At 45.4% G+C, this 12284-nt stretch overlaps 1 protein-coding gene across 1 annotated transcript in view; it reads right to left on the reverse strand.

Moving 5' to 3' along the window:
• LOC111979240 (contactin-associated protein-like 2) overlaps positions 1–12284 on the reverse strand; it is a 64097-nt gene that overhangs the window by 38428 nt on the left and 13385 nt on the right. The window contains exons 4-6 of the mRNA XM_024009637.2: positions 11020–11167; positions 9627–9830; positions 8993–9177 (exon numbers count right to left, since the gene is read on the reverse strand). Of these exons, the coding sequence (XP_023865405.1) occupies positions 8993–9177; positions 9627–9830; positions 11020–11167 (537 nt within the window). The remainder of the gene's footprint in view (positions 1–8992; positions 9178–9626; positions 9831–11019; positions 11168–12284) is intronic.

The raw sequence follows: 12284 nt of genomic DNA on the forward strand, positions 1-12284 counted from the left end.
GATATATGTCATACCATTCAAAAGTTTGGGCGACTTAGAAATGCCTTGTTTTTTGAAAGAAAAGCACCTTTTTTGTCCATTAAAATAACCTCAAATTGATCAGAAATACAGCGTAGGCATTGGTTACTGTTAAATGACTATTGTAGCTGGGAACGGCTGATTTTTTTATGGAATATATACATCTTGTACAGAGGCCCATTATCAGCAACCGTCACTCCTGTGTTCCAATGGCACGTTGTGTTAGCAATCCAAGTATAATTTTACCAAATGCTAATTGATCATATAAGAAACCCTTTTGCAATTATGTTAGCACAGCTGAAAACTGTTGTGCTGATTTGGATTAGCTAACACAACATGCCATTGCAACACAGGAGTGATGTTGCTGATTAATGGGCCTCTGTACGCTTAAGTAGATATCCCATTTAAAAATCAGCGCGTTTCCAGCTACAATAGTCATTTACAACATAACAATGTCTACGCTGTATTTCTGATCAATTTGAGGTTATTTTAAATGGACAAAAAGGTGCTTTTTCTTCAAAAACAAGGACATTTCTAAGTGCCCCCAAACTGTTGAATGGTAGTGTACATATGTAACAAAAAAGAAAAAGCTGTAAAACCAGTTATTTTTTGTCCTCCAAAGAGGGGGTGGTGGATGGAAGCAAAAATAGACCCGTAACATCAAAGATCACCACCATATTTTACAGTAGATTATGGGATTCTTTTCTGCTCATGTATTCTAATTCGACACAAACCAACACTGTGTGCATGGCTAAAGAAATCTACTTTCTTGTCATCCAACAAATGTAAACGGCTGGAGTTTGCTAAACGGCATTGGCATAGATTGGAACTGGTGCTTTGGTCTGATGTCATGAAAATAGAGCTCTTAGGCCGCAAACCTGGGTTCCTCTGCCAGGCTGAAACTTGGCCACGAGTAGATCTTCCAGCAAACCAAGAGCCCCAAGCACACATCAAAAACCACAAAGAAGTGGTTTTAATTGGCCACAAAATCAACATTTTGCAATGTGGCCATCTCAGTCCCGTAATGATCTGAACTCCTCCCAATGTGTTTTCCAACTCCATTAAACATTTTAGAAAACGGCTCATTGTCACGAATCCCGCTTCCTAGGTCTGGGTTTGCCTGTGGTGTCTGTCCTGGAGTGTGTTTCCAGGTGTCCTGGAACGCACCCTGTCTGGTTGCCGGGCGAATTAGCTCATTGGGAGATTGATTTCACCCGCACCTGTTTCCCGTCAGTAATCTGCACACCTGTCCTGATCATCATTCTCTATCACCCTTCAAAAACTCTGACCTGACTTCCATTCCTGCCGGATTCGTTAGCCATGACCACATTCTCCGGAACCCATCACCCATCCCTGTCTGCTCGTCGCTAGTGTTTTTTCCTATCCTTTGGATCTGCTCATCCACGCCCATAAACCACCTCCGCTGTCCGCTCCGCCACCCGGAACTATCTACCTCCACGTTCTCATCATTTAAATAAATTCTCACCATCTTCATACTCACCTTGTCCTGGTCTGCTTCTGGGTCCGATTTTTTGTAAAGCTTGACAGAACGATCCGGCCAAGTATGGACCCAGCGGACCTGGACTCCGTTCGACATGCCCATTTCCCATCAGGGGATGATATTGGGTCACACAGCATCACGCGCTAACAGGAGATAGCGAGTTCTGTCCAGATCTTCTCTACCAGCTTGGCGAGAATCCAGAAGTCAGCTCAGTTTTCCGGCGGATTCTCCACCACCTGTTTCACCCCTTCTCACCTGCCGTTCTGGAGCGGTTTCCTTTCCGTGAGCCAGGTACCCGACGCCGGAATAAATATGAAGGTGATTTGGGAGGATGCCCGTTCATTTATTATGCAGTGTGGGTTAGTTTTTGAGCTGCAGCCCCACTCTTACGCCACAAGACAAGGCTAGGTAGCTTTGGTTATTGAACTGCTGCGTGGTACGAGGCTTGGAATGGGCTTCAGCTGTTTGGGAAACAACAGGACACTGCATCCATCCAATCAGGAGTTCACGGCAGAAATGAGAAAGCTTTTGACCATCCAGTCCCCGAGGTATGGACCGCAGCTAAGCGGTTTGTTTTCTCTTTGCCAAGGAGCTCGTTATGTGGCAAGACTTTGTGATTGATTTCGACCATTGGCTGTGGAGAGTGGGGTGGAATGAAGGAGGCACTATCAAGCGGCTTTTTACCAGGGGTTGTCGGAGCAACTCAAGGATGAGCTGATTTCCTATCCGGAGCCTTGTGACCTGGCAAGTGGTCGCATTTTCCATTAGGGGTGGATACAGAGTTCGAGAGAGAAGGAGGGAGAAGCAGTGGTTCGGTCCAATCTATCAGCTACTCGGTTACCATTCGGGTCAGGGGGGAAACCAGAAGGGTTAATCAGGTTTCCTCACAACGGGATTAATAAAGGAGTCCTGCCGCCAGACCTGAACCTAGCAAGTGGGGCGGGCACGGGTTAACTAAGGACGAGCGCCAACGTAGACGTGAGACCAACAGATGCCTCTACTGTGGTAGTTCGGACATTAACATCTCCGTTTGTCCTCAGCGCCCGTTAAACTGCTCGGTCTCGTAAATTTGGGAGGGTTGTTAGCGAGCCAGTTTCAACCTCTCAAGATACCCGTCAGACCCCGTTTTCCTGCTACCTCTATTAAATAAGGATCAGAGTTTAGCGATTAACGCTTTCATCGATTCAGGTGCCGATGACAGCTTCATTGTCCCGACTTAGTGGAACAGCTGGGGCTTTCCAAGGAGCAATTACCTGGAAGCCAGTTTTGAAGTCAACCACCTGACACGTAGTGTTCTGGCACGGATCACTATGAGACGGAACCGGTTAAGATGTTGTTGTCGGGGATCATTCAGAGGTTATTTCTTTTTTTATTATTGCCTCCCCCCATGTACCTCTGGTTCTTGGATACCCCTGGCTAAAGAGAACACAATCCTGTCGTTCGATTGGGTGACTGGTAAGTGTAAACTAGTTGGAGCATTGAGTGCATGCTAACTGCCTCAGGACTGCCTGTCTCTATGCTGTCCCCAGTCGGGTCAGTGAGTCTGCTCCTCCTGATTGTCCCTGGTTCCTGAAACATTCACGAGTTGGGTGAGGTTTTCAGTAAGCAGAGAGCTCAGTCCACTTCCTCCCACCGACCGATTATGATTGTACGATTAAGCTGTTCCCTGGAGCTGCCTTTCCCAAGGGACGGTTATACAGTATTTCTCGCCTGAGCGGGAGCCCTGGAGACCCTACATAAAGGAGTCTCTTGCTGCAGGTCTCATTCGTCCCTCGTCATCACCCCTGGGAGCCGATTTTTTTTTTGTTAGTAAGAAGGATGGCTCTCTTCGACCGGTGTATTGATTATCGGGGTTGAATGATATTACGGTCAAGAACAAGTAACCCCTTGCCCTTGATGAGCTCCGCTTTCGATTCTTTACAGGGTGCTACTGTGGTTTACGAAGCTTGATCTACGCAATGCGTATTATCTGGTTCGGATCAAGGAGGGGACGAGTGGTTGACTGGATTTCAATACACCTATGGGACATTTCGAGTACCTGGTGATGGCCGTGGGACTTTCCAACGCTACAGCAGTGTTCCAAGGTTTGGTGAAGGACGTTGCTGAGGGATATGATCGGTCTGTTTGTGTTCGTTTTACCTGGATGACATCTGAATTTTCTCAAGGAGCTTCCACCACCACTCCAGCATGTTAAGCAGGTCCTGCAGCGGTTATTTGGAGAACCGGCTGTTTGTTGAAGGCAGAGAAGTGGTGATTTTCACGCCCACACTACAAATCCTTTCTCGGGTACATCATCTCCAGGGAGAGATCAAGATGGACCAAGAGAAGGTTCGGCGGTTCGGGATTGGGTCCAGCCCGGTACGACGATTGCAGTCTCCAGAGATTCCTGGGGTTGCGAACTTCTATCGGAGGTTTATCCGTGATTACAGCGGGTGGCCTGCCCCATTAACGGCTCTGACGTCTTTGCACCAGAAGGTTCTGTTTGGACTCCTGAGGCAGACCGAGCATTTCTGGAATTTGAAGAGTCGATTCACCAACGCCCCCGATTCTCTCTCAACCTTGACACTTCCCGTAGTTTGTGTTGTTGAAGTGGACGCGTCTGATGTGGGGGTGGGCGCCACTCTGTCTCAGCGATAGCTCCACTTGACGGTAAACCTCCATCCCTGCGCTTTCTACTCTTGTCGTCTTTCTCCAGCTGAAAGAAACTACGATGTGGGTACCGGGAGCTTCTCGCTGTGAAGCTTGCTTTGGATAAGTGGCGTCACTGGTTGGAGGGAGCGGAGCAAACCGTTTGTGGTCTGGGACTGACCACAAGAATCTGGCTTACATGCAATCGGCTAAACGTCTCAACTCCCGTCAGGCCAGGTGGCTTTGTTTTTTTGGACGCTTTCAATTTTTTCCCTGACGTTCCGACTGGGTCGAAAGAACGGCAAGGCGGAACGCCTTGTCCCGGATGTTCTCCAGACGGAGGAGAGTGGGGCCAAGACTGAGACGATTTCTTCCCCAGAATCTTGTCGTGGAGCCGTTACGTGGAGGATTGAGGAGGATGTGATGGCGGCCCTTCGACGCGAGCCGGTCCTGGTAACGGTCCACCGGTCGGTTGTTCGTGCCTGAGTCGGTCCGTTCTGCTGTTCTTCAGTGGTCCCACGCCAGCAAGATAAGCTTGTCACCCTGGCGTTGCTCGACCTATGGCGCTACGCGCACGACGATTTTGGTGGCCTGCCATGGGAAAGATACCCGGAGGTTTGTTGCCGCATGTCCTGTTTGTGCTCAGAACAAAAGTTACCAAATCGGCCCAGCTCTGGGCTTCTTCCACCTCTACCTATTCCTCGGCGACCTTGGTCGCATCTGGCCCTGGATTTGTCACGGGATTGCCCCCTTTCTGTTGGGAAACCACGGATTCTCTGACCATTGTGGACAGATTCAGCAAGTTTGCTCATTTTGTTCCTCTCTCCAAGCTTCCATCGGCTACGGAGACGTCTGAGATCCTGGTTAGGAGGTTTTCAGGGTCCACGGATTGCCCAGTGACATTGTTTCTGACCGTGGGTCCTCAGTTTATCTCTGCTGTTTGGAGATCTTTGCTGTTGGCCATTGGGCTACAGTCAGTCTCACTTCTGGATTTCATCCTCAATCTAATGGTCAGGCGGGAGAGAGCCAACCAGAAGATGGAGTCCACGCTGCGTTGTCTTGTCTCTTCTGATCCTACCTCTCTGGTCATCTCAATTACCCTGGGTCGAGTATGCCCATATACCCTTCCGTCATCTGCCACTGGGATGTCCCCCTTCCAATGCTTGTACGGTTACTCAACCTCCTTTGTTCCTTCTCAGGAAAGGGATCTCTCGTTCCCTCTGTCCAGACCCACATTCGTCGTTGCCACCGGACCTGGCATCGGGCCAGGAAGGCTCTCCTTAGAGTGTCTGATCGGTATTCAGATACAGGCGAATCGTCACCGTATTCCTGCCCCAGCTTATACGGTTGGAGATAAGGTTTGGTTGGCTACACGGGATCTTCCTCTACGGACGGTCAAGGAAGTTGTCACCTAAGTTCATTGGTCCGTTTGTAGTGGAGAGAATATAAATCCTGTGGTGGTTCGACTCAAGTTGCCTGCAACACTTAGAGTGCATCCCACTTTTCATGTCTCCTGTCTCAAGCCGGTTCATCTCAGTCCTCTGTTGCCTCCTCTTCCTCGTCGCTCCTCCTTCCTCGGATGATCGGAGGTGGTCCTGTCTACACGGTGCGCCGCATCATGGATCCCAGACGGGGGGTCGAGGGTACCAGTTTTCTAGTGGACTGGGAAGGATTGTCCAGAGGAGAGGAGTTGGATTCCTCGGCGACAGATTCTGGATGACGACCTGATTCGTGACTTCTACCGCCTCCATCCTGGCGCTCCAGGTAGTCCCGCCCGGTGGCGTTCGTCGGAGGGGGTACTGTCCAACGGTCAAATACTTATTTCCCTCATTAAAATGCAAATCAATTTATAACATTTTTGACATGCGTTTTTCTGGATTTTGTTGTTGTTATTCTGTCTCTCACTGTTCAAATAAACCTACCATTAAAATTATAGACTGATAATTTCTTTGTCAGTGGGCAAACGTACAAAATCAGCAGGGGATCAAATACTTTTTTCCCTCACTGTATGTAGGGATGAAAAGAATAAGCAATATACAGTGTGGTCTGAAATTATTGATGCCCTTTACGAAGTTTAGCAAAAACAACTGTAAAAAATAATTCAAACACTGAGCTATAGTTTATGCCAAAGAAATTGCAAAAATATATTATTTTATACAAATACAATTTCTCAGAGAAAAATATTTTGTTTAACAAGTAATACCTTTTTCCCTCCAAAAGGTAGGGATCAAAATGATTGACAACTCTGTTTTTAACAACTTTCAAAACCGCACCTTACGAGGATAATGGCATTGATGTCACGCTTTACAAAAATCGGACCCAGAAGCAGACCAGGACAAGGTGAGTATGARGATGGTGAGAATTTATTTAAATGATGAGAACGTGGAGGTAGATAGTTCCGGGTGGCGGAGCGGACAGCGGAGGTGGGTTGATGGGCGTGGATGAGCAGATCCAAAGGATAGGAAAAAACACTAGCGACGAGCAGACAGGGATGGGTGATGGGTTCCGGGAGAATGGTGGTCATGGCTAACGATCCGGCAGGGAATGGAAGTCAGGTCAGAGTTTTTGAAGGGTAGAGATGATGATCAGGACAGGTGTGCAGATTACTGACGGGAAACAGGTGCGGGTGAAATCAATCTCCCAATGAGCTAATTCGCCCGGCAACCAGACAGGGTGCGTTCCAGGACACCTGAAACACACTCCAGGACAGACACACAGGCAAACCCAGACTCAGGAAGCGGGATTCGTGACAATTGAGCCGTTTTCTAAAATGTTTAATGAGTTGGAAAACACATTGGGAGGGATCTTAGATCATTACGGAGACTGAGATGGCCATTGCAAAATGTTSATTTTGTGGCCAATTAAAACCACTTCTTTGTGGTTTTTGATGTGTGCTTGGGGCTCTTGTTTGCTGGAAGATCTACTCGTGGCCAAGTTTCAGCCTGGCAGAGGAACCCAGGTTTTTGGCCTAAGAGCTCTATTTTCATGACATCAGACCAAAGCACCAGTTCCAATCTATGCCAATGCCGTTTAGCAAACTCCAGCCGTTTACATTTGTTGGATGACAAGAAAGTAGATTTCTTTAGCCATGCACACCAGTGGTGGGTTTGGTGTCGAAATTAGAATACATGAGCAGAAAAGAATCCCATATCTACTGTAAAATATGGTGGTGGATCTTTGATGTTACGGGTCTATTTTGCTTCCATCCACCACCCCCCTCTTTGGAGGACAAAAATAACTTGGTTTTTACAGCTTTTTCTTTTTTGTTACATGTACACTACCATTCAACAGTTTGGGGGCACTTAGAAATGTCCTTGTTTTTGAAAGAAAAGCACCTTTTTTGTCCATTAAAATAACCTCAAATTGATCAGAAATACAGCGTAGACATTGTTAATGTTGTAAATGACTATTGTAGCTGGAAACGGCTGATTTTTAAATGGAATATCTACTTAAGCGTACAGAGGCCCATTATCAGCAACCATCACTCCTGTGTTGCAATGGCATGTTGTGTTAGCTAATCCAAATCAGCACAACAGTTTTCAGCTGTGCTAACATAATTGCAAAAGSGTTTTCTAATGATCAATTAGCATTGTAAAATTATAAACTTGGATTAGCTAACACAACGTGCCATTGGAACACAGGAGTGACGGTTGCTGATAATGGGCCTCTGTACACAGATGTATATATTCCATAAAAAAATCAGCCGTTCCCAGCTACAATAGTCATTTACAACAGTAACAATGCCTACGCTGTATTTCTGATCAATTTGAGGTTATTTTAATGGACAAAAAAGGTGCTTTTCTTTCAAAAACAAGGACATTTCTAAGTGCCCCCAAACTTTTGAATGGTAGTGTACATTCGACACACATTTGACATACATTGCACTTTTTTTTACACAGTAGTTACATAGCAAAAATATATGTATTTGATATATATTACATCTGGATAGATAGTACTTAATCACATCCGGTATACATTATGTAAAGTGTTTTCAGTTGTAACTATTATCCTGGGGCCCTTGTTAAGGTCAACAGCATCATGGTCTTTACCCAGTACCAGGACATTTAAGCCAAAAACCTGGTTGCCTCTGACAGGAGGCTGAAACTTGGCCTCAAATGGATCTTAAAGCAATGCAATAGCCCTAAGCACACATCAATATCCACAAAGAAATTGTAAATTGGCCATAAAATGGTCTAATATCCCTCCCAATGTGAATGGTCTAATATAGGAATGGTCTAATATCCCTCCCAATGTGTTCTCCAACTCATAAAACATTTTAGAAAAAGGCTCAATGCCATTATCCTCGCAAGGTGAAGTATTGAAAGCTATTGAAAACAGGGATGTTTTCGTTAAACAAAATCCCTTCTCTGAGCAGTTGTATTAGTATAAAATAATATACATTTTCAGAGCATACAATATAGCTCAGTATTTGAAGTATTTATTTTATAGTCATTTTTGCATCTTTATCAATGGTGTCAATAATTTCGACCCCACTGTATACAATACAACTATATAATATAGGGAGGGATGCGAAGAGAGGAACATAGACAACACATACAACTTTATACGAAGGGATTAAGAAATGAACTAAGACAATATATACAGTACAATACAACTATATATAAACCAGGGTTGGGGTCAATTCCATTGCAATTCCAGTCAATTCAGAAAGTATACCAAATTCCAATTCCAGATTTTTCCTCATTGAAAAACATTGAAGAGAATTGGAATTTCYGTGTACTTCCTGATTTGACTGGAATTTAAATTGAAATGACCACAACCCTGATAGGGAGGGATGCGAGGGGAGGAATCACTAAGACAATATCCAACATAACTGTAGCCTACCTCATAGTCCAGGTCAAGATGATCAAATTCCCCGTTGGTGCGGAAGTGCTGTGTGTGGCGATCCAGGGTAAAGTTGACATTCCGTCGGTAACGCTCGATAATTACGGAGTGCCAGTGGTCATCATCCAATAAACTTCCGCTTGTCACAGAGGTGTGTCCGAGGATGGAGCCGTACTGATTGCTGCCTGAAGTTTACAAGACATAAACAGATCGACTTTATTAAGAAAATGCTTAAGGGGAAAATGTTCCTATAAACAACAGGCAGACATAGTGAGATAAAAATAGTACAAATTCTAATTTGTGAAGGCTACTGTGATGAATAATTATCTTGTTGACAACAACCAATATTCAAATCCATCAAAAAGAAATAGATGTATAATGCATAATGCATAAGGGCCAGTCATATTAGGAAATATAAAGGAATTCTATCAAGATTCATCAACTGACCTAAGTAGCTACCATAAGAAGCTAAATTATCAGCGATTATAGTACACTAGGTGTGCGTCCCGAAAAGCACCCTGTTCCTTATATCGTGCACTACATTTGGTCAAAAGTAGAGGACTAAATATGGAATAGGGTGCCATTTTGGATGCACACAGGTATCCCATAGACAGGATTGGAAATGGTCCATTACCGAGGTTGATCATGAGCAGTAGTTTGGATCTCTTCAGCTCCAAGCTGATATAGTCTCCTTGCTGTCCTTCCCCGTGCAGGAGCACACCGTTACTGGCTGTGGTCTTAAACTTCAGGGAGATGACGTCYTTCAAAATCTTCATCTTCTTCATCTTGAAGCGGTAGGAGATCACACCCTGGCCTTCGAAGTTGATCACATCCGCCCCTGAGGTCACCGAATGGTGATAAAGGATACAGAGCTTAATATCCCCTCAATTACCTCTACTGTCCTATGTCAAGGATTTTCACAGGATGTGTTAGAGGGGTGTATAGAAGAAAAAACAAGTCCTTTAGAGATCACCTACTGCAATCACAAGCAATGTAAAAAAGTGAGGCAGCTTATACGTATTTCTCTTTTTATAATTGAAGGAACAGAACAACTGAGGGAGAAATGACTCAAATGCTCTAAGACATATAACCCTGGCTGCAAAGACTATTCTGTCTGTTGAGATGTGCCAGCTTACGTGCCTAGACAGCAGCATGGCGGCATTGTGATATCACCCTGCGGCAACTCTCTCCTTTCAAAGGTGCTTTCATCTTTTTACCCTGATTTAACCGGTCAGGGGGCTCAGAACACTGACAGTCCTGTAAGCCAGCCCCATCGGTGAGGTGGCAGAAGAGGACCCTGCTCGGTTACATCTATTTGCTGTTCAATCTTAGGGTYGTGGATGGAGTATATGCAGTAAGTAAGGACAAGTGCCACAGGGAACTGGACTGGTCAAGGACTAGGGCAAACAAGTTTCTCACGGTCAGTTTTTCCTGTCTATCAGATTCAACAGTGTGTAATACAGCATAGGATGGATACAGCAAAGGGTTGTGTGGCTGGTGACATTTTAAAGCGTGGCATGCGCAAGCTTTGRAGGAGGGAATTGATCAGTCAAGCTTGTTTTTCTGTGGTACATGGTAACAACAGAAACCAGCCAAGGTAAACTACTGTTCTCTATCTCCTACTCTATCAAAAACCTGTAGCTGTGAATTTGGCTGTTGGCATGGACAGCAGTAATCTAATTATTTCAACTCAATTAATGTATTTTACTGAGCATATTAATACGCTCCCCTGACAAATATGACATATGATACCAAGATAATTAAACCTTCAGTCTTACATATTAATTAAGCCCATTTTGGCCAACACCTGATTATTCTAATATTTTCTTAATACAGAAATTATCCGAACTGCACGCAATAAAGTCACTTTTCAAAGAGATTCCTTGTTCCATGCTCCTTGTTCAGAGATTCCTTGTTCCATGTTCCTTGTTCAGAGATTCCATGTTCCATTTCTCTGGTTAATAAAGGATTGCAATAAACTAATACAGTAGCATGAGATTGTGCATGGATGTTTGCTATTCACTCACAGTAAGAACAGCCATAGACCTCCAGTCGCAGGCCGATCCTCCCCTCTTCGCTCCACTCCAGTGGGATGATGCGCACGTAGCGCGTTATGATTGCATGCTGCAGATCATGGCGGACCACACTCTCACTGTTGGAGTTGCCAGAAAATGCCTGGGCAAGCAAACAAAAACAGGATATTTAGGTTCCATATCCTGAAGCCTAACTTTTCATTTTTTAATGAGTAGGTACACTACATGGCCAAAAGTATGTGGACTTGCTTCAATTCAGCTACAAGAGCATTAGTGAGGTTGCGGACTGATGTTGGGCGATTAGGCCTGGCTTGCACTCTGCGTTCCAATTCATCCCAAAGGTGTTTGATGGGGTTGAGATCAGGGCTCTGTGCAGGCCAGTCAAGTTTTTCCACACCGATCTCGACAAACCATTTCTGTATGGACCTTGCTTTGTGCACGGGGGCATTGTCATGCTGAAACAGAAAAGGGCCTTACCCAAACTGTTGCCACAAAGTTGGACGCACAGAATCGTCTAGAATGTCATTGTACGCTATAGATTTAGGGAGGGGGGCCTAGCCCGAACCATGAAAAACAGACCCAGACTATTATTCCTCCGCCACCAAACCTTACGGTTGGCACTATGCATTGGGGCAGTTAGCTTTCTCCTAGCATCCACCAAACCCAGATTTGTCCTTTGGACTGCCAGATGGTGAAGCGTGATTCATCACTCCAGAGGACACGTTTCCACTCCTCCAGAGTTCAATGGTAGTGGGCTTTACACCACTCCAGCCGGAGCTTGGCATTGCGCATGGTGGTCTTAGGCTGCTCGGCCATGGAAACCCATTTCATGAAGCTCCCGATGAACAGTTCTTGCGCTGAAGTTACTTCCAGAGGCAGTTTGGAACTCAGTAGTGAGTGTTGCAACCGAGGACAGACGATTTTTACACACTACGCGCTTCAGCACTTGGCGGTCCCGTACTGTGATCTTGTGCGGCTTACCATGGCTGAGTCGTTGCTCCAAGACATTTTCACTTCACAAGAATAGCACTTACAGTTGACCAGGGCAGCTCTAGCAGGGCAGAAACTTGACGAACTGACCTGTTGGAAAGGTGGCATTCTATGACGGTGCCACGTTGAAAATCACTGAGCTCTTCAGTAAGGCCATTCTACTACCAATGTTTGACTATGAAAATTGCATGGCTGTGTGCTCAATTTTATTCACCTGTCAGCAGCGGGTGTGGCTGAAATAGCCAAATCCACTAATTTGAAGGGTTGTC

The sequence above is a fragment of the Salvelinus sp. IW2-2015 genome, linkage group LG19 (assembly GCF_002910315.2).
Source record: "Salvelinus sp. IW2-2015 linkage group LG19, ASM291031v2, whole genome shotgun sequence".
Taxonomy (NCBI): Eukaryota; Metazoa; Chordata; class Actinopteri; order Salmoniformes; family Salmonidae; genus Salvelinus; species Salvelinus sp. IW2-2015.